Source organism: Notechis scutatus, chromosome 1, assembly GCF_049901735.1.
Source record: "Notechis scutatus isolate UNSWTSFEM ecotype Mainland chromosome 1, rNotScu1.2, whole genome shotgun sequence".
Classification (NCBI taxonomy): Eukaryota; Metazoa; Chordata; class Lepidosauria; order Squamata; family Elapidae; genus Notechis; species Notechis scutatus.
Window position 1 is genome coordinate 26,170,845 of NC_142009.1, and position 18,541 is coordinate 26,189,385.

An 18,541-nucleotide genomic window follows, 5' to 3' on the forward strand; every position below is an offset into this window, starting at 1 on the left:
GCAACTTCAAGTATTTTATTTATCTTTTCATGGTTATACAACGAAACCTCTTTTCCTCCTGGCAGGAGACAGAAGCGTCTGAGCCAGCTTAGCCAGACTGCATATGGAATGTGTGGCAGGCAGCCTGACATGTCTTCCCACCTGCAGGAGATGCCAGAGGAGCAGTGCCAGTGGCACTAACAAATAGAACACGTACCATGAGAAATAATTCAGTATTAGTCCATGGTCCAGTGAAATCCCGCAGGTAACAGCTCTCAGCATGTTGCTCACACGATCCCATCGTACCCGTGAACCCCACACTTCCGGCCTGCCACCTGGCATCCATAGGTTAATGCTGCAGGAAGTGTATTTCCTGCCACAGAAAATGAGAAATCAGTTTAGTTTTAGGACAGATGGGCATAACTGCTGCTCTTTAAAGTGCAGGAGATGGAAGGATGAGGAGTTTCCTCCCCATTCAGATCTGCTTCTTGATGTTATTAGGTAGTGGTTTGTCGTGCAACTTAAAAGTGTTCTGTTGTCCAAGACACAGAAGCAATTGCAAAGGATTCTGCCATTCATGCTATACCTACAGGAAAATGAGAAGCATCCAGAACTCACCTTTGCTTAGAGCCAGGATCACAGCAGCGTTGAATGTGTCTCCAGCCCCCAGAGTATCCACAACAGTTTCAGGGGAGAATGCATCTGAATGCACCAGCAGCTTATCTGGTCCCATTGCGTCAGCTCCATACTCAGCCCAAGCACAGATCAAGGTAGCTCTAGACATGGAGTGCAGAGACTAACCCTATGTAGTGTTTTGGATCCATCAAATGAATAAATCCAAATTACTACACAACCAGGCAGAAGTGTGAATGTATTCCTTATCTGCTATATTCCAAACCAGGAAAAAGTAAAAGATGCTTCCAGGTGTTGCAAGAAGGTGGTGCATTTTCACACCTGACTGCTCCATAGTATTTTGACGGGACTGAATCCAAAGCACTGGATAGCACTAATGGGATATTTTCCTCCCTATTAACTTCCATACAAAATATTTTCTATTCCAGCTACTTGGAATCTCAACAGCAAATCTGAAGTTGCTGCTAGAAACTTTGCCATATAACTGGGGACGCTGACTGTTGATTACCCACCCATTCCAATAATGTGCCCAGGCAAGAAGCTGAGCCTGTCTGGGCTTTCCTTTCAGCTCTCAAAAGGGAAGTCTGTGCAACTCAGCCTTTGGCCTAAACAGAAAGAAAGATAGAGGATAGACCTTAAGGGAACATCAGATAGGAAGGTGTTATATAAATCCAATCAATAAAGTATTAAAAGAATTGTGCTTCTGATATAGGATTGCTAACTAAAGCTGCTGCAAAAGATAGTACCTTGGATTGTGCCATCACACGCAACAAGCATTTAATCTGATTTGGGCGTTATCGGCTTGTAGCACCAATTCAACCATGATCAGTACAGTTCTGGCTTAGCATGGTATGAAGCCAACCTGTTGCAGTTTATTCAACAAGTCCCAGTTATACATGGTTTAGCACAGTCTGTGTGTGACTTCAGCCTGAACGTGGCTGAAATATCTCTAAAGCTGCTTGTAAAGAGAATCCTCTCCAAATCGTTAAACAACTTGTGATTTGAGGTTTCTTATGGTGAAGTTGGTTGAGATGACCTCTAAAGGGCTCCCACTTTTGCCTCTGAGATTCTCTTCAGTCTGATATTCTTATTTCATACCACCCCCAATAACCAGGGAAGGATCCAGGTTTGTCCCCATGTTTTGGCTCCCTCCTACCCTGGCTTCAAACGCCTATAGAGCCCCTTCACAGCCTCAGGAGCTGAGTAAAATCCAAACGTCTTGGCCACATCTTTGCTGACAAAGACCTAGAAGAAGAGAACCACAACAAAGTCATCACTTTTTGGCTGGGCCTTATTACGTAGTATCTCGGTGATCAGATAGTGAGTGCCTCAGACTGTTATATATGAAGAAAATGACTGTGAGTCTCCAGAGCATTGGGGTGTATTCTGGCCAGACATTTAGAAAATTTCACTTCACAGCTATAGAAATCCCCCAGGAATATTACTGTTTATCTGTGTGCTCACAAAACTCATCTGCAGAAAATCTCTGGAAATGAGTGACTGAAACAGTACTATTGATTCAGAAATCAATTAACTCAGAATCCTTAATAAGGATTCTAACAGGGGATGCCAATACATCTTCAGTAGCCACAGGAGGAGGAGGCAGAGGTGGCAAAATCTCTTAAATCTATCCTATGAGAGGAACTTAACTGAAGGGCAGATTACTCTTTCATCACTGCTTGCTTTCTTGACCAGCCAAGTTTCCCACCTACATCAACCTACACCACGACTTTACCTTTGACCCCTTACCACATCTCCATAGCAAAACAGCTGGTACAGTTCTGGCCTGGTCTTTTCCACCTCCACAGATGTGGTCACTCGTTCAGATGGTGGGCAGGATTGGTTATACTTTTCTACCTGTTGCAGCATTTTAACCTGTTCCGAAGCATTCCTCCCCTGGGAGAAAATACTATGATTAATGACACAATCTGAGATGTCTGAATTTGATATTATTCCTGGAATTATTGATAGCCTTTGTTATTTTAGATGCCTCACAACTTATAGTAGTTGGGCCATTTATACCTGCTACTTCCAAAATAGATACCCAGCCACTTCACTGCCATGGAACATCACCTGCCTACTTGTAAAAAAGTGCCCGCATATTGTAAAAGGGTTGTAAATCTGACCACCATCATCTTATCACATGAACAATTAAGACCAACCTCCTTTCCAGTCAAAGCCTTACCTCCCAATGGATCCACTTGTATTGAGACAGGTCAACTTTTTCAAAATCAGCAGCTGTCACATCTGGCAGATTGCTGCAATTGGGAGAATGGAAAGTGGGAAGAGGAAGACAGATTTAATTAATGCAACAAACTGATTTTCATCTTGAATCAGTGAAACAGTAAGCAAATGCATACCTCCTTACAATTAAATAAAACAGGAAACAAAATACTTATTGACTTCTTAAACTCAAAGTGTATCCTGTGTAGCATCCTGTTTTGTTAGCACCAAATGAAATAATCTAGCCAATCCAAAGGGGACATGAATTGTTTTCTTATTGCTTGTCCCGAGTTTCCAATGAATAAACACATTACTCTGAATATGGTGGTTCAGTTATATGCAGAACTGATTTTGCAAGCTTAAAGTTAATTTCACCTCCTACTGGGAGCAATTCCAAAGTACTTTGGAGCTGCTTTGAGCTACACATCCCAAGGTTTTAAGCTGCACAGGCAGCCATCCCAAATAAGAATGTCTCTATAACTTAATTCCTTTTTCCCCAAATTTGACAAAAAGACATGAAGAAATCTCTTGGCAGATGTATAATGTACAATTGGGATGGAATTTATTTACTTAGGCATCTAACTGAACAATAATAAATTATAATATGCTAACCTCTTCCTTGGTTTCCATGATAACAGTCTGAATTTGGAGTCATTGCTTAAGGTAATGTGAGAATAAAGAAACTAGACATATATACATAAACTGAAATGCATTATCATAGAAAACAATAATGGCCATCAGTCTATACAGTGTTAAAAATATAAAATAAACATGAGAAAAAAGGCTAATCTCAACTGCTTGCTAAGTCTGCAATAATTGCACATTTAGTCGTACTAGGTTATTCGGTAACAGTGAGATTGACCTTTGTTCTGCATCTATGGACTGTCCTGGACTGTCCCTCCTTTCCTTAAGCTAAAGGATGCTTGACTAGGATTGAGTTTGATCCTCCATTCTCAACTTGTTCCTTTTATTTCATAGTTACCTCACTCTGAAAACATTGTCTTAGCACTAGGCCATACTCAGGAACTTCATCTGGAGATATTCAGCATGGAAACGGATGCCATTTAATTCTCAGCCCTCATTTTTATGGATTAATTGTACCTGAAATGGATTTGGTTTTAATGATTAACCCACTAGCCTGGAAGACACAGAGACTGCTTTGATCAAAGGCCACAAGAATCACATTCAGAAATATGACAAGCTTGGGCCTTCTGCATGTCCCCAAATTATTAACCAGGCCTTGATACTCTATTAGTAGTGGGAGACAGAAAGCTGCACACTTCCCACCAGTTGAGAAAAGCTAAGGGAAGGGAGGGGTGAGCGTCACATAAGCTTTTGTGTATATATTTTTTATGTGTTCTTTCATTCAATTTGTCTAGCCACCCATCTCAACAAGTGAGTCTTGAGTAGCAAACAATCTTAGCAATAGCAATAGCACTTAGACTTATATACTGCTTTATAGTGCTATACAGCCCCCTCTAAGCGGTTTACAGAGTCAGCATATTGCCCCCAATGATCTGGGTCCTCATTTTACCAACCTCGGAAAGATGGAAGGCTGAGTCAACCTTGAGCCTGGTGGGATTCAATCTGCCAAATTTCAGGCAGCTGGCTGCAACAGAAGTAGCTTGCAGTACTGCACTCTAACCACTGCGCCACCGAGGCTCTTAAATAGAAAAAACAATTTAACGCCCAGTTACCCTATGGTAAGATGGGCGGCGAATAAATTTTATAAATAAATAAATAAATTCCCATCACAAATATAAAAAGTAAAATACACAGCAGGAAAATATCACAATGGACAGTTGCTAACACAGTCAGGAGACAAGAGCCTTCAGACACTTGGTTCCTCAGGCCAGGTGCAGAACCAGGAGTTTAGGGCTTTATGAAAAGCCAGCAGGGCCCTGGAGGGAGAATATAGCCCATAGAGCAGAAGTCTCCAAACTTGGCAACTTTAAGACTTGTGGACTTCAACTCCCAGAATTCATAGCTGGCTGGAGAATTCTGGGAGTTGAAGTCCACAAGTCTTAAAGTTGCCAAGTTTGGGGACCCCTGCCATAGAGCTTGGTTGTAGATACAAAACACACTTAATTTGGTCAGATAAGGACCAGTACATGGAAAGATACAAACTTGGTATAGGTTACCCTCGGTGATTTATTTTTGTAGTTGTGCGGATCTAGCCTATACGAACACTGTAGCTGATCCTTGTATCCCCTAATGACTGGTTTGTCTAGCCTACATCTCACCTGTTGTTGTCAAAAGCCCAGGTTCTTTCTTGCTGTGAGCTGGTGGGAGTCACATTTGAATTTCTCACTCTGTGAGCCAAAAAGCTGCTTGGGGAAGGGGAACGTCACAAGATGACACAACCATATTTGGGAAGGATAATCAAGAATTAATATTGGCAATTGTGATTGGCAGCAATCTGGACTAAATTAGTGATTGACCAAGAATTAATAATAAATCAGATTTTTAATAGCTCATGCGTGGATGTTTTTATTCCTCTTCCATTGGGTGGCACCTCTGGAGGAATTGAACAGGCATTTTAAGCCCTATTTTGACCTGCTCAAGCAACTCTTATTTTCCCCAATAAAATGGAACAAGAGCTATATTAATTCTTATGTGGTCCAAGGAATTAAGAGCTGGCTGTGCTATTTCTTAACAAAGCTATAACCATTACGAATGTCGCCCTGCTCTGAACGTAGAGAGAGGAATCAATTCATTTATTGGATGTTGACTCTGATGAGTTGGTAGTTTTAATATGTTTTTCTTATCTTCCTGTTATCTTGATTGATTTTAAAAGAACAAGTCAGGTTCTTTTGGGTATCAAGCTGACCCATAAGTGTAACCTAGTGAGGGAAAAAATATCATAGAAGAAAGCAATGGGAAAGAACTGTCATACTCTTGCCTCAAGTTAGGAAGTCTTTACTTTTCAAAATGTGTATTGCTTCAAAATTATAATAAAAGGTAAGTCAGTCAATGTGACTCTGGATTTCTTGGTTGTTTAGCCAGACTATCTATTAGGTGATATCCATTTCTCTCAGGATAAGGAATCTCAATCTCTAAAATGGAATCAAGCTATCAGGCAAAGAAAAGTTCAGGCAATGGCACACTGCTTACTGCATGCAAAGCAGACTTTCTCCTTACAAAAACACACAGTAAAAACAAGTGACTATATTTAGAATGGGCTAGCACTAACTTTAGTATGATTCTTTAATGGCTTAGCATATTGTACAAATCCACTACATTTGGCTAGTTTATAATACAGTACATGGATTGTGTCAATCCATGGGTTGAAAATAGGTTGATTCTGGTTAAGTGATGTGTGAATGTTGGGTAGGTGTTAAAGCCTTGCTAGGCAAAAAAGTAAGTTATTAATATTGCTAACCAAGTAATTATAAGATTAATATCAGGACTAGACTTCCTGTCTCAGGAATGTCTCTGGAGTTTTTTTCCCCTTCCTTTGCTGGTACTTTGCTTGGATGAAGTGACCATTCAAAGTTACAATGGCACTGAAAAAAGTGACTTGTGACCATTTTTCACACTTACGACTGTTGCAGCATCCCCACAGTCTTGAGAGGCCAGGTGAGGAGATGCGTGCGTCAATGTGAGTGATATTGAGTTGGCCACACTCAGCCAATAACATGACCACTAACCCATGTCCACCCAGTCACATGACCACCAAGCCACGCCCACCACCTAAGCCACGCCCACAGAACAGGTTGTTAAAAAAATTGAATCCCACCCCTGCATACATACATACCCACCAGGCTATCCTTTATTGTGGGAAGCAACATTACACAGAACTTAGAAAAGAAGTAAGGAATAGTAAGGCAACTCTGCTAAAGGCATGAGATTAACAAAATAAAAGGAATCATAGCTAAATCTAGTTTTTCACCAACATCATTCACAATACCTCTCTAGATCTGCTTAAAGTTGACTGTTCTCTAAACATTCCATTTATTTTCATGCATATTTTATTTCCACTTCATTGCACTCAGTAATCAACTTTCAACATAATCTTTGCTCAAAATTCTATAATGAAATTCTATTATTACACAACAAGAAACATGTAGTACATTAAGTTTTCCGACACTTACTTCTTTCAATTATCTTTTGAGGGGGGAAAATCTGTTTTACATATCCTCTGTCCAGCATAAAGTTGCATTGCGCTTGTGAAATTATGCTCCCTGTTATTACTCATACTTTTTCTAACAGAATTCTCAAATGCTTTCTAGGCACTTAATATGCTAACACACTTGTATCTTTTTGCATTGTTCATTCTTCTTACCTTTCCTTTTAGCTAGGGTAACAGTAACAGCATACTTCCCATCTTTAAGGCTCAGTAATAGTCTTTCAACACGTTAAATAAACTACAGTACAGTCACTCCACAGGCAAAATAGTTACAATAATCTACAACTACATGATCTTACTATTTTCCAACATTCTAGTAGGATTAATGACTACTTAACCATCAATATGTTCTTGGACACTAAATTTTATAGTGTCTCCTAATTATATTTTCATCCCAAATCATTTTATCACTTCAATTTCATAACCACTCACATTGTTGGAGGGTCTTGGTTTAGTTCTTTTCACTTATTGTACTTCCAAAACAATTATTTCCATTCAAATTGCTTAATAACATGTCTCTTTTCATTGTAACTGTTCCTTGTTCTCTTCCACTGTTCCTTGTTCTCTTCCCTTCCTTTGTGATTATATTTCCCCACGCACGTTATGCAGCATCTCACTCTCATTCTCATTTATGAGTAGACTTTGTCTTATACGCATCTATTTCAATTCAATTAAATTCAGTTTTTCAATTCAAACCTTTATTGCCAGAGTACAACATGAGATTGGCTGAGCCTCCCTTCGTGCACTCCCTCAACACAACTCACAATGAAGGCAGAAAATTCCTAACCCAGTGAATCCTAACAAACATACAATCCTACTGCACCATGTGCATTTATTGCATGTCGCGCAGCCCCGCAAGTCATTCGTACTATGTTATTGTAAGGTTATTTTCCATTCCATTCCATTTCTCATCAACAGCCTTGTTCATTACTAAACATCCTTTTTCATATTTCTCATGTTATACTTCCCATTCTCTATACTGGGCAAGATCTTCAAGCAGATTTTAAACATCATGCCTATGAGCACTTAGCAGGAGTGCAAGAATTAATAGTAGTCAGCATGAGCTTGTCATGAACAAGATTAACCTTATCTCCTTTTCTCACAGAATTACCCCATTTCTCACATTTGCTTAATGGATCTGGATGCAGTGTATCTTGATCTCAGCAAAGGATTCCATCAATTCTAATGATATCCTCATTAATAAAATAGTATAATATAGGCTAGATGATGCAACTCTTAACCCGGTAATTACACCTCAGTAGTACTCATAACTAGCTCCCCATCAATTTGGAGAGTAGTATCAAGTAGAATGTCACGCAGCTATTTCCTGAGGCCTTTACCATTTTTATTAATGACTTGGATGAAGGGGGAGAGTGAGCAGTTTAGAACAGAAAGAAAGAAATGAAAATCGAGACAAGCTTGAATCATAAACAACCAGTGCAATTTTATGAGCCTGCTTCTCCACTGTGTGTGTAAGCAGCTAAAATAGGAAGCTAGGAAGGACCTATTAAACCACTTACCGCATTTCATTGAGGGCCGCATGAGGGTTGTGTTTGACCTCGGGGCTGGGTGGGTGTGGCAGGGTGGGCATGGCCAGCTCGATGTCACTTGTGTCGGGGGCACCAGTGGTGGCCTAGGCGGGGCTGGGGTGATCCTCTTGCAGCCCTTTGCCAGCGAAAATGGAACTTGCGGCCCTCCCGGGCTCCGTTTTTGCTGGCAGTGGCACTGTGGGCCGGTCCTTCACTGTTTCCAGGGCGGCCCCGCAGGCCAAACCTAAACACCATGTAGGCCAGATCCTCTCCGTGGGCCTTGAGTTTGATACCCCTGATTTACAGTAATAGTATAAACACAATCCTAGTTATATTCTTTGTAATCTCTTCCTGAAACAAACAGTTGCTCTAGCAGGCCAATCCTCGCCCACCACACACAGCAGTCAAGGCCACCTGGCCTCTACTGGGGCGCTGAGAGTCCTTTTGTGCCACCCATTGGTAGAGAGGGGGGGAAGGTTGGAGGCAGCACAGCCAAAGTGGGCCAGGTCTTACGTGTCATAAAGAGTAACTGTCCGAGAACCGTTGCGGCAATTGATGAGGCAGCAGGCACACGGTGTCTCCCCCTGGCTCTGCCAGACCAAGTGGGCAACTTCCACTTTGCACCGTTGGAAGTCAGACAAGATGAAGCTTGGGGCCAAGGAAGAGGAGAGAGAGAGAGAAACCCATTAGACTTCACTGCGAGGAATGCTCAACCTACGCACCTAGCAGCGTGCAGGATGGTGCGGGTGCCTGTGGCCCAGTTGCTGATCACCGTTGAAACGGGCAAGCTGCATGCCAGATGCAAAGCCACATGGGTGAGATCCACCTCATAGCGTCGGAAATCATCACGGACGAAGCTGGGAGGGCAGAAAACATGAACGTCTTCTTGTGGGGGGTGGTGGAGGTGAGGTTCTCTGACGGGTGGAATAGAAGGCAGATGCTCCCAAGCTTCTCTTCAAGACAACAGGGCTGTTACGGCCGCTTGGCAAAAGTTGTCAGTGGGCTAGAAGCTGTGAGGGCAGAGGGAGGTAGCTGTCTGAAGAAAGCAGATAAAAATGAACTCTGCAGTTTGGAAGCCGAGAGCTCTGAGGCCCTCAGAGCTTAGTACTTATTAAAAAAATCTCATTACATTTACTCTGGAGCTCTGCTCTCTGAAGCATATGCTGCTCAGGAGTCAACAGACAGAATTCATGCTATAGTAAGTGTTAGGTATAACATTGATACCAAATATGGTTTGGGTGAATAAATATATAAAACTTAGATATCATGGTTTAAGTGCTTATCACTTTAAGTACAATGCAGCAGGCAATTAGCCGATTAAGGGTGCGGTTAGAAGTTACAATATAAGGAAGCATTAGAAGCTGGAAAGCTTACTGTCTGTCTGTAACTGTGTGCTGCTGCGACTAACTGTGTCTTGCTGTGACTAACTGTGATTACTGACTGTGAGTGCCTGTGACTGAACTGTTATTGTTTGCTACTGTTTGCTGATTACTGCGTAATTCTACTGAATATCCAGCGTTTGTTTCTCTGGAGAGTGAAACCGGAGGAGGAGAAGATATCTTTATCGGCTGATAAAGATATTGCAAGGACTCTTAACTTGGACTATACTAGTGAGTCTTACTGGATGGAAATACTGTGAATGACTTAATGGACTGAATGACAATGCTTAAACTCTAACTGGATTAAAAACTATTTAAACTACAAACAGTGTTTGTGTTCAGTGTGTGTATACTCTGGGGCCCTTCCACTCTCGTTTGGCTTCCTGGCTTGACTACTGCTGCAATACTCTTCTAGGGGTTAATTCCCAAATCCCTAACATTGGTTATGGGCCCAGCTACTCATAGTCTAACTAACCAGGATATAGCAGAGAGAGTTGGTGTGAGTTGCACATTACTGTAAAAACAAACTGTTTTAATTAGTTTAAAATAGTCAAAATATCTGAAGAGCAATGGCACAAGTAAATTTGTCACAACTGTCCATGATATCCAGGCTGGATGGAACAAACTATGTTTCATGGTCAATGAAATGTAGTTTACTTCTACGCAAAAGAAGGTTTGTGGGACATTATAGAAAACCCACCAGATGTGAGTAGCTGGGATCCTGCTAATGATGATGATAAAGAAAAGTTACAAGACTTTAAACTGAAGAATGAGCAGGCTTTATGCATCATAGGACTGACTCTCTGTGATCAGCAGCTTGTCCATATTCGTGGAAGAAAATGCTGCAAACTGCTGGGAGAACCTCAGGAAGATTTATGTTCGGGACAGTGTAGGAGCACATATAAATCTTACACGGAAGCTTTTCGAACGCATCTTCAGAGGAATGGAGATATGTTAGTTCATTTAAACTGTATGAAGAGCATTTTTCAAGATTTGCAAGAAAAAGAGCTTATATTTAATGAACTGCAACAAGTCTACATAATATTATCTTCATTAGATCAAAGCTATGATGACTATGTGACTTCATTAGAAGTATTGCCAAAAGAAAGCCTCTCATTAACCGAGATTACAGGCAGGCTACTAGAAGAAGCCAGAAGAAGGCGTGAGCGTGACGAGCTGAGAGAAGATAAGAAAGAGAGAAATTATCTTCAAAGTTTGAAAGAAACCAGCAAAGCAAAGTAAAGCACCTGGAAGAAGAGAATTTATCTTCAACGGCATACACAATTAAAAAGTGTTTTAATTGTGGAGGCAGAGGACATTTGGCAAGATTCTGTAAAAGAGAAAAAGCCAGAATGTAAAAAAGCCAAAGAAAGCATTTGAACTAGCCATGTTTAGCAACTCTGATGTGAAGAATAATTTATGGGTGGTTGACAGTGGCGCATCCCACTGCATCACAAGAGATAAGACAAAATTTATAAAAATGTCTACAAGTTCTCAACATATATCACTTGCCAATGGCTGGAACCTGAAAGCGAAAGGTCAAGGTTTTGCACGTTGTCCGTACATAAACCAGGATATAAAAATGTTGTATGTACCGCAACTAAAGTTTAATTTGCTTTCAGTAAGGGTATTAGATAAATTAGGTTATGTAATTACTTTTAAGGATAATAATTGCATAATTGAAAAAAGATAACAAAAGGGTAACTGCAGCTTTAAATGGAACATTATATGTCTTAGATAATAGTAAGAAAGGGAGGCTCAAACTGTATTTAATAATATAAAGCCTCATGAAGAATGTATCCATTTATTGCATAGGCGTTTGGGGCATGTAAATTTTAAAATGCTAAACGTACAGTTGAGTTATCTGAAGGAATAAGGTTAAAACCTTGTGATAAATATTTGCGTTGTAATGTTTGCTGTGAAGATAAGAGCAAGGTATTGCCTGCAAATAGGCTAAATGGTTTCAAAACAAAAGAACCTTTAGAAGTAGTATTTGCAGACATAATAGGTCCAAAGAAACCCAGTATGGGGGTGCTAGATATATACTGAGCATTATGGACCATTATTCTAGATATGGGTTTTGCTATTTAATGAAAAGCAAAACTGAAACATATCAACATTTTTCAATTGGCTTAGGTTTGCTGAAAGAAAGGCTAAGCGACAACTGATAACCCTGGTGACAGATAATGGTACGGAATTTATTAATAACAAATTCCAGAACAGAATTAAGGTAGCTGGAATAGAGCATAAGAAGTCTGCTCCATACAGGCCAGAACATAACGCTTTTATTGAAAGAAGAGGCCAAACACTACAGGCAATGGTTAGAACAATGTTAAATGATTCTGGGTTACCTGATTCTTTGTGGGGGAGGCTACAATGTGTGCTAATAACATATTGAACAACGTTGTTAATACAACAACAGGTGAAATACCATTTACCAGATGGCATGGCAGGAAACCTGATCTAAGTTACCTGCACACATTTGGTGCACCAGCATGGGTGCATATCCCTGCACAACTCAGAAAAAAAGGGCAACATAGAGCTAAAAGATTTTCTTCGTTGGTTATCAGGCAAACCATAGGGCATATAGATTTTGGGAGAAAGGCACATCTAAAGTGTTATGTAGTGCTAGTGCCCAATTTCTAGAACATGAAGGATGGGAGAAATTAGAACAGGATGCCAATAAAGATGTAATTATTGAATCCTATAGAAATCCCATTAGTTATCCCTGTAACTTTAAAAATAAAGTAAAGAGACAAATACAGGATGAAATAGTGCCCATGAAGGAAGAAACAGATTCAATAGCTGAACAGGATGAGGAAGATGAACAGGTAGTAGTTCAACAAAGTCCTCCTGTAAGCCCTGTAATTCCCAGAAGAACTACACGTATATCTAGACCGCCTGATAGGTACCAGGCTAACACAGTGTGCCAGATTAATCAAGTTCCTAATTCTGTTGAAGAAATTAAAAAGTATCCTAATAAGGAAAAAGAAAAATGGTATGCAGCAATGAATAAGGAACTGAATTCATTAAGAGATATGAAGGTGTATGAAAATGCCAAATTACCTATAGGAAAGAAATCCATTGGCTGCAAATGGATATTTAAGGTAAAAACAGATAAAGATGGTAATTTAATCCATAAGGCAAGGTTAGTAGCCCAAGGTTTTAGGCAGAATGCTAATGACTATGATGAGGTGTTTGCACCTAGTCTTAAGGCAGCAACCTTGAGGGCAGCTTTTGTGTGGGCAGCTAGTAAAAACTATATAGTTAACCATCTAGATGTGGAAACTGCTTACTTGCACGCCCCATTAAAACATATTATTTATATGAAAAAACCTGTTGGTATTAAAAGTGAAAATAAGGATAATAATGATTGTTGGTTGTTAAAGAAAAGCCTCTATGGTCTTAAACAATCAGGCTATGAATGGAACCAGTATATTGTAAAGGAACTAGACAATATAGGATTTAAAGCTGGTTTAGCGATCCATGTCTGTTTAAGAGGGAGACAAATGGGAAAGTATCATTATTATTACTATTCACAGATGACATTGCATTGATAACTGAAACTAATGATGAAGCAAATAAAATAATAGCATCATTAGGAAAGAGAATAAAGATCAAGCAATTAGGGAGATAAAGAAGTATCTCGGTTTGAATATAAAGAAAACACGGAAAGGTTATAAGATATCTCAGGAAGATAAGATAAGCAAATTGCTAAAAGATTACAAGATGGAGCTTTGTAAGCCAGCTAAGACTCCAATGAGTCAGGAGTTTAGCAACACTGATGTACAAAGCCCTGAGTTTGATAAGGTGATTTATCAATCTTTAATAGGTAGTTTGAGTTATATTAGTAATTGGTCTAGACCAGATATATCGTACTGTGTGAATCAGTTGGCTAGATTCAATTCTGCACCATGTGAAAGACACTGGAATGCAGCTAAGAGGATATTAAGATATCTTAAAAAGACAATGAATTATTCATTGTATTTAGAACCAAAGGGTGATTTAATTCTGAGTGCTTATGCAGATGCTAGTTTTGCATCAGAAAGAGACACTAGAAAGTCGACTTCAGGAACAGCCATAATGCTGGGTAATACATTAATAGGCTGGAAGTCAATAAGACAACAGCATATAAGTTTGTCTACTATGGAGGCAGAATTCTCCTGTTTATCATTGTTATGTACAGAATTAATAATGTATAAACAAATGTTAATTGATATAGGTATAACAGTAGATTATCCTATAATTATACATGAAGATAATCAGGCAGCAATTCAAATGGCCACAAATATTGGAGTAAAAACAAGGAGCAAGCATACAGATCTAAGATACCTAAGCGTGAGACAATCTGTAAGAAGTAAGATGATTCAGCTAGAGTACTGTATGTCGGAGGACAATTTAGCTGATAATTTTACTAAAGCCCAAGGTGCCATTAAGCACCAGGAGAGTTGTGAAAAATATGGGATTAGATTGTAAGGTATTATATATTTATTTCACCCAAAAGGGGAGTATGTTAGGTATAACATTGATACCAAATATGGTTTGGGTGAATAAATATATAAAACTTAGATATCATGGTTTAAGTGCTTATCACTTTAAGTACAATGCAGCAGGCAATTAGCCGATTAAGGGTGCGGTTAGAAGTTACAATATAAGGAAGCATTAGAAGCTGGAAAGCTTACTGTCTGTCTGTAACTGTGTGCTGCTGCGACTAACTGTGTCTTGCTGTGACTAACTGTGATTACTGACTGTGAGTGCCTGTGACTGAACTGTTATTGTTTGCTACTGTTTGCTGATTACTGCGTAATTCTACTGAATATCCAGCGTTTGTTTCTCTGGAGAGTGAAACCGGAGGAGGAGAAGATATCTTTATCGGCTGATAAAGATATTGCAAGGACTCTTAACTTGGACTATACTAGTGAGTCTTACTGGATGGAAATACTGTGAATGACTTAATGGACTGAATGACAATGCTTAAACTCTAACTGGATTAAAAACTATTTAAACTACAAACAGTGTTTGTGTTCAGTGTGTGTATACTCTGGGGCCCTTCCACTCTCGTTTGGCTTCCTGGCTTGACTACTGCTGCAATACTCTTCTAGGGGTTAATTCCCAAATCCCTAACAGTAAGCAACAGAATGGGAATAGAATGGTCTTTGATCTGCCTCAGATCAGTTCCATAAAAAGTCTGTTTCCTGAAAGCAAAAGATCATAAATTTAGAGATTATAGTTTTCATGTGTTTCCTACCTAAAAACAGGTAGAAAAATGTGCCATTAACTTCAGTAATCATGGTTGGAGTCAGCTACAAGGACTACAAAAATGAAACGCAGGGACTATATGAAAATTTGCGACTACAAGTTCCACATCTCTCAAACACCTAGATGGAAAGTTTAGTGTAATATAAACTATAAGGTCAGGTGATAATAAAATTAATGGTCTGTGACTATTTACTTACATAAATACACACTTATACACCTATATAATGACCATTTCTTAGTAATGGGTGCCAGTGATAAGATAATCATAATTAGCCTCACTAATTAACTATTATCTGTTATTCCAGAGTTTCTGTCCCACTGCAAGTGTTAATTAACTTAGCAATGCTTGAATAATTCTGTGCAATTGCCAATTACTGACAATCTGAATGGTCATTGTGTTTGTATCACAAGTAATTTATGCTTTAATTAAGTTATCCGACCATACATTTTGCCTTTCCTTAACCGTTTACTCTGTTTCTATTTTTTCTATCTACATCTTACAAAGATTGGTTAATTGAAAATAATAATTCATTCATGAAGTAGAATATAGTTCACTGCATTCCTTTGCTGTAGTCTTAGGCATGCAGGGTTACTCTATTATTAACTTTAAGAATTTCATAAGACTTATTCATTGTACATAGCATAACATGATTAGTCTTTTAAGTGTTACAAGATTCCTTGTTGAAATTAATTATTTTAAGGGAAGGGATTCTTTTGCAAAAATAGAACAATATTAATGAAAATAAGTTATTTTAGAAGCAGAGGCAAAAACATGCCTGGCATCTGCATTTGAATCTCACGCCAAGTCTGATTTGTTGATCATCTATCACCAGTACATGAGAGACTTTTATTCCAAGAACATGGCTTGGAACATCCCAGATTGGAAGAGAAACAAAGTTAAATGAGAGAACAAAGACAAATAAAGACAAAACTCAGGGAGATATTTGTTAGAGCTAGAAGAAAACCAGTCCACCATCACACTGAAATGAATCCCCTGCAGCCTGATTTGAACCTTATTTGAAATAATTGAAATTCACCCATTTTCAGGGTTGTACCAGCAATGCAATGAACTAGAAGCTAAAATGGACTACATTCACACAACTTGCTGAGCCATACAAAACAAGTTTTTAAAGTAATTAACCTTACTGTGAATTCAGTCCCAGGTTTTATGTATCTTGGTTTAACATGTTAAATAACTCTGACATTGTGTGAAGGTTATGATCACTTCACTATAATCAGAGTCTCCTTTCTGTCACAACCAAATAACAGCCCAGTTTAGATTTGCACAACATGTACAGTTTGTTTACTGAATCACTCCAATTCTCTTGATTTGCACAATACTAGTTTAAACTATCAATGACTAGGTTTATTTAAAAAACAAACATTAAGCCACAAAATAGCCCACAAAGCTTAGCTTTTTGTGAAAATAGAGTCTACCTATGATGCTAATCCAGGAGAACCTTCTCAATTCCAGGCAAGGAGTGGATCAATGGACAAAGAAAATATATATCTGCAAAACACTTTAGGTTGGACACTGAGAAGGAGAAATCAATTTGTAGACTGTTGGGCCAGTCACTTTGTCTCAACCCTAGGAAGAAGGTAATGGCAAACCACTTCTGAAATGCCTTGGCAAGAAAATTGGCTGATCTTCTCTAGGCAGTCTGTGGACCAGACTGAATTTGGGGGGGGGGGAGGGGGGGGAGAATAGTAAGATGGGATCTAAGTGCATAAAATAAATACGTTTTTCATGAAGTGGAGACACACACTTCTGCCCTTCCCCTTCTGGCTTTCTCTCTCTCTGTGTGTGTCTGTGTGTGTGTGTGTGTGTGTGTGTTAGTCACAACCCCGTCTGTATTCCGCTGGCACTTACTTTGCAGCATGACCAGGAGCTAAGGAACCCATGAAAGCACAAGGGGCCCCCAGCAGGGCCAGAACGGTACAGGTGTTGGAGGCGTTCCCTCCACGTTGCCAGCGCTGCGACAAACATCTGGAAAGAAGCAACAGCCAACAGCAGCTTCAGCGTCCCATTCCGAGAGGCCCTCTGGGCAGCCAAGTAAAGTATCCGGGACTCCGGCAACACTTCAGGGCTTTTGCATTTGTTGCAATCTCTTCGCTCAGATCTTGAAACGGACCGAAAGGCTGCTTCGGGACGCAAAGGCAACACTTCCACCCTCCCTCCCTCCCTCCGTCCTTCCCTCCCCACCCCCGGAACCTGTTCCGCCAGCTCCGAGTACTCTGAGCCCCGGCCGGAGGAAATGAGCCTCGAAATTCCCCCCACCCCACCCCAAAGTGTGAACTGGTTCCTGCTTATCGGGGCTTTGGAACACGGAACCGGACAGAGCGGAAAGCTCTCCTCCCGCGACGCGGAGCAAAACGGGTTAGCAACCCCGCCCCCCTCCTTCTCCTCCGCAGTTTGCACCCAGCCGTGCCCCATTGCTAGGCCTTTGCAGCAGTACCTGGTGTCCGAATCCTCCTCCGGGTAATTGTCCACCACGCTGATTATGTCCAGGCACACAAGTCCGATGCACAAAATACGCTTCTCCTCCATCGGTCCAAGTGGGCGTCTTCCTCGGCTCCTGTCACTCCACTCTACGCCGGTCCCAGCCGGGGGCTCAGCGTTCTTTTCTCTTCTGCTGATCTCACGCCCGGATCGGCTCGTCCCAGGCAGTCGCACGGCCATTGGCAGAAGCGCATGACGGTCGGTTCCGATTGGCTCCCTCCACGGTATGCAAATCAATCCTACCCTTTGGTTCGAAGGCAGCTCTTTCCTTCTTTTTCATAGGACTCCCCCCACCCCCAGGAAGTAGGGCTGCCACTCTAGCGGGAGCCCCGTCCAGTGCCACCTACCCACCCTTTTCATCTTTGGAACTCAACGCCCCATTGCCGCTGAGCTGGGTCGCTGAACTCCCGGCAGAGCAAGTAAGGCCGGCCTGAATCGTACCTGCCTACAACACAGAGAAGAGAAGAGAAAAGAGAAGAGAATAAAGAATAGAATAGGAGAATACCTGTAGAATATATAATAAAGTAGAATAGAATAGAAAATAGAAAATAATAGAGAATAGAATAGAATAGAGAATAGAATAGAATAGAAAATAGAATAGAATAGAATAGAATAGAATAGAATAGAATAGAATAGAATAGAATAGAATAGAATAGAATAGAATAGAAAATAGAATAGAATAGGAGAATAGAATAGAATAGGAGAATAGAATATATAATAGAGTAGAATAGAATAGAAAATAGAAAATAATAGAAAATAGAATAGAATAGGGAATAGAATAGAATAGAATAGAGGAGAGAATAGAATAGAGAATAGAATAGAGGAGAGGAGAGGAGAGAATAGAATAGGATAGGATAGGATAGAATAGAAAATAGAATAGAATAGGAGAATAGATAATAGAGTAGAATAG

At 40.1% G+C, this 18,541-nt stretch overlaps 2 protein-coding genes across 10 annotated transcripts in view; one reads left to right on the forward strand and one right to left on the reverse strand.

Moving 5' to 3' along the window:
* On the reverse strand, window positions 1-17,727 carry KHK (ketohexokinase). Of its 7 annotated transcripts, none has more exons than XM_026671576.2 (8): window positions 17,588-17,727; window positions 17,002-17,118; window positions 9,007-9,141; window positions 2,798-2,870; window positions 2,362-2,508; window positions 1,769-1,857; window positions 598-755; window positions 1-352 (listed from the first exon to the last, which is right to left on the reverse strand). In XM_026671576.2, the coding sequence occupies exons 1-8, from the start codon at window positions 17,677-17,679 to the stop codon at window positions 267-269; spliced, it is 897 nt and encodes a 298-aa protein (XP_026527361.1). In that variant the 5' UTR covers window positions 17,680-17,727; the 3' UTR covers window positions 1-266. The 7 variants fall into 7 exon arrangements, with proteins under 7 accessions (XP_026527361.1, XP_026527360.1, XP_087805362.1 ...); XM_026671575.2 differs by lacking the exon at window positions 9,007-9,141 and adding an exon at window positions 9,216-9,350; XM_087949236.1 differs by lacking the exon at window positions 17,002-17,118.
* The window catches only part of LOC113414552 (cGMP-dependent protein kinase 2-like), a 70,312-nt gene continuing 68,833 nt past the window's right edge, over window positions 17,063-18,541 (forward strand). Inside the window, exon 1 of one of the 3 annotated variants that reach the window (XM_087949200.1) lies at window positions 17,063-17,184. The gene's annotated coding sequence lies outside the window, so the exon portion shown is untranslated. Of the gene's footprint in view, window positions 17,185-17,721; window positions 17,856-18,541 lie in introns of those variants that run through there. The other 2 variants (XM_087949175.1, XM_087949169.1) reach the window with 2 other exon arrangements.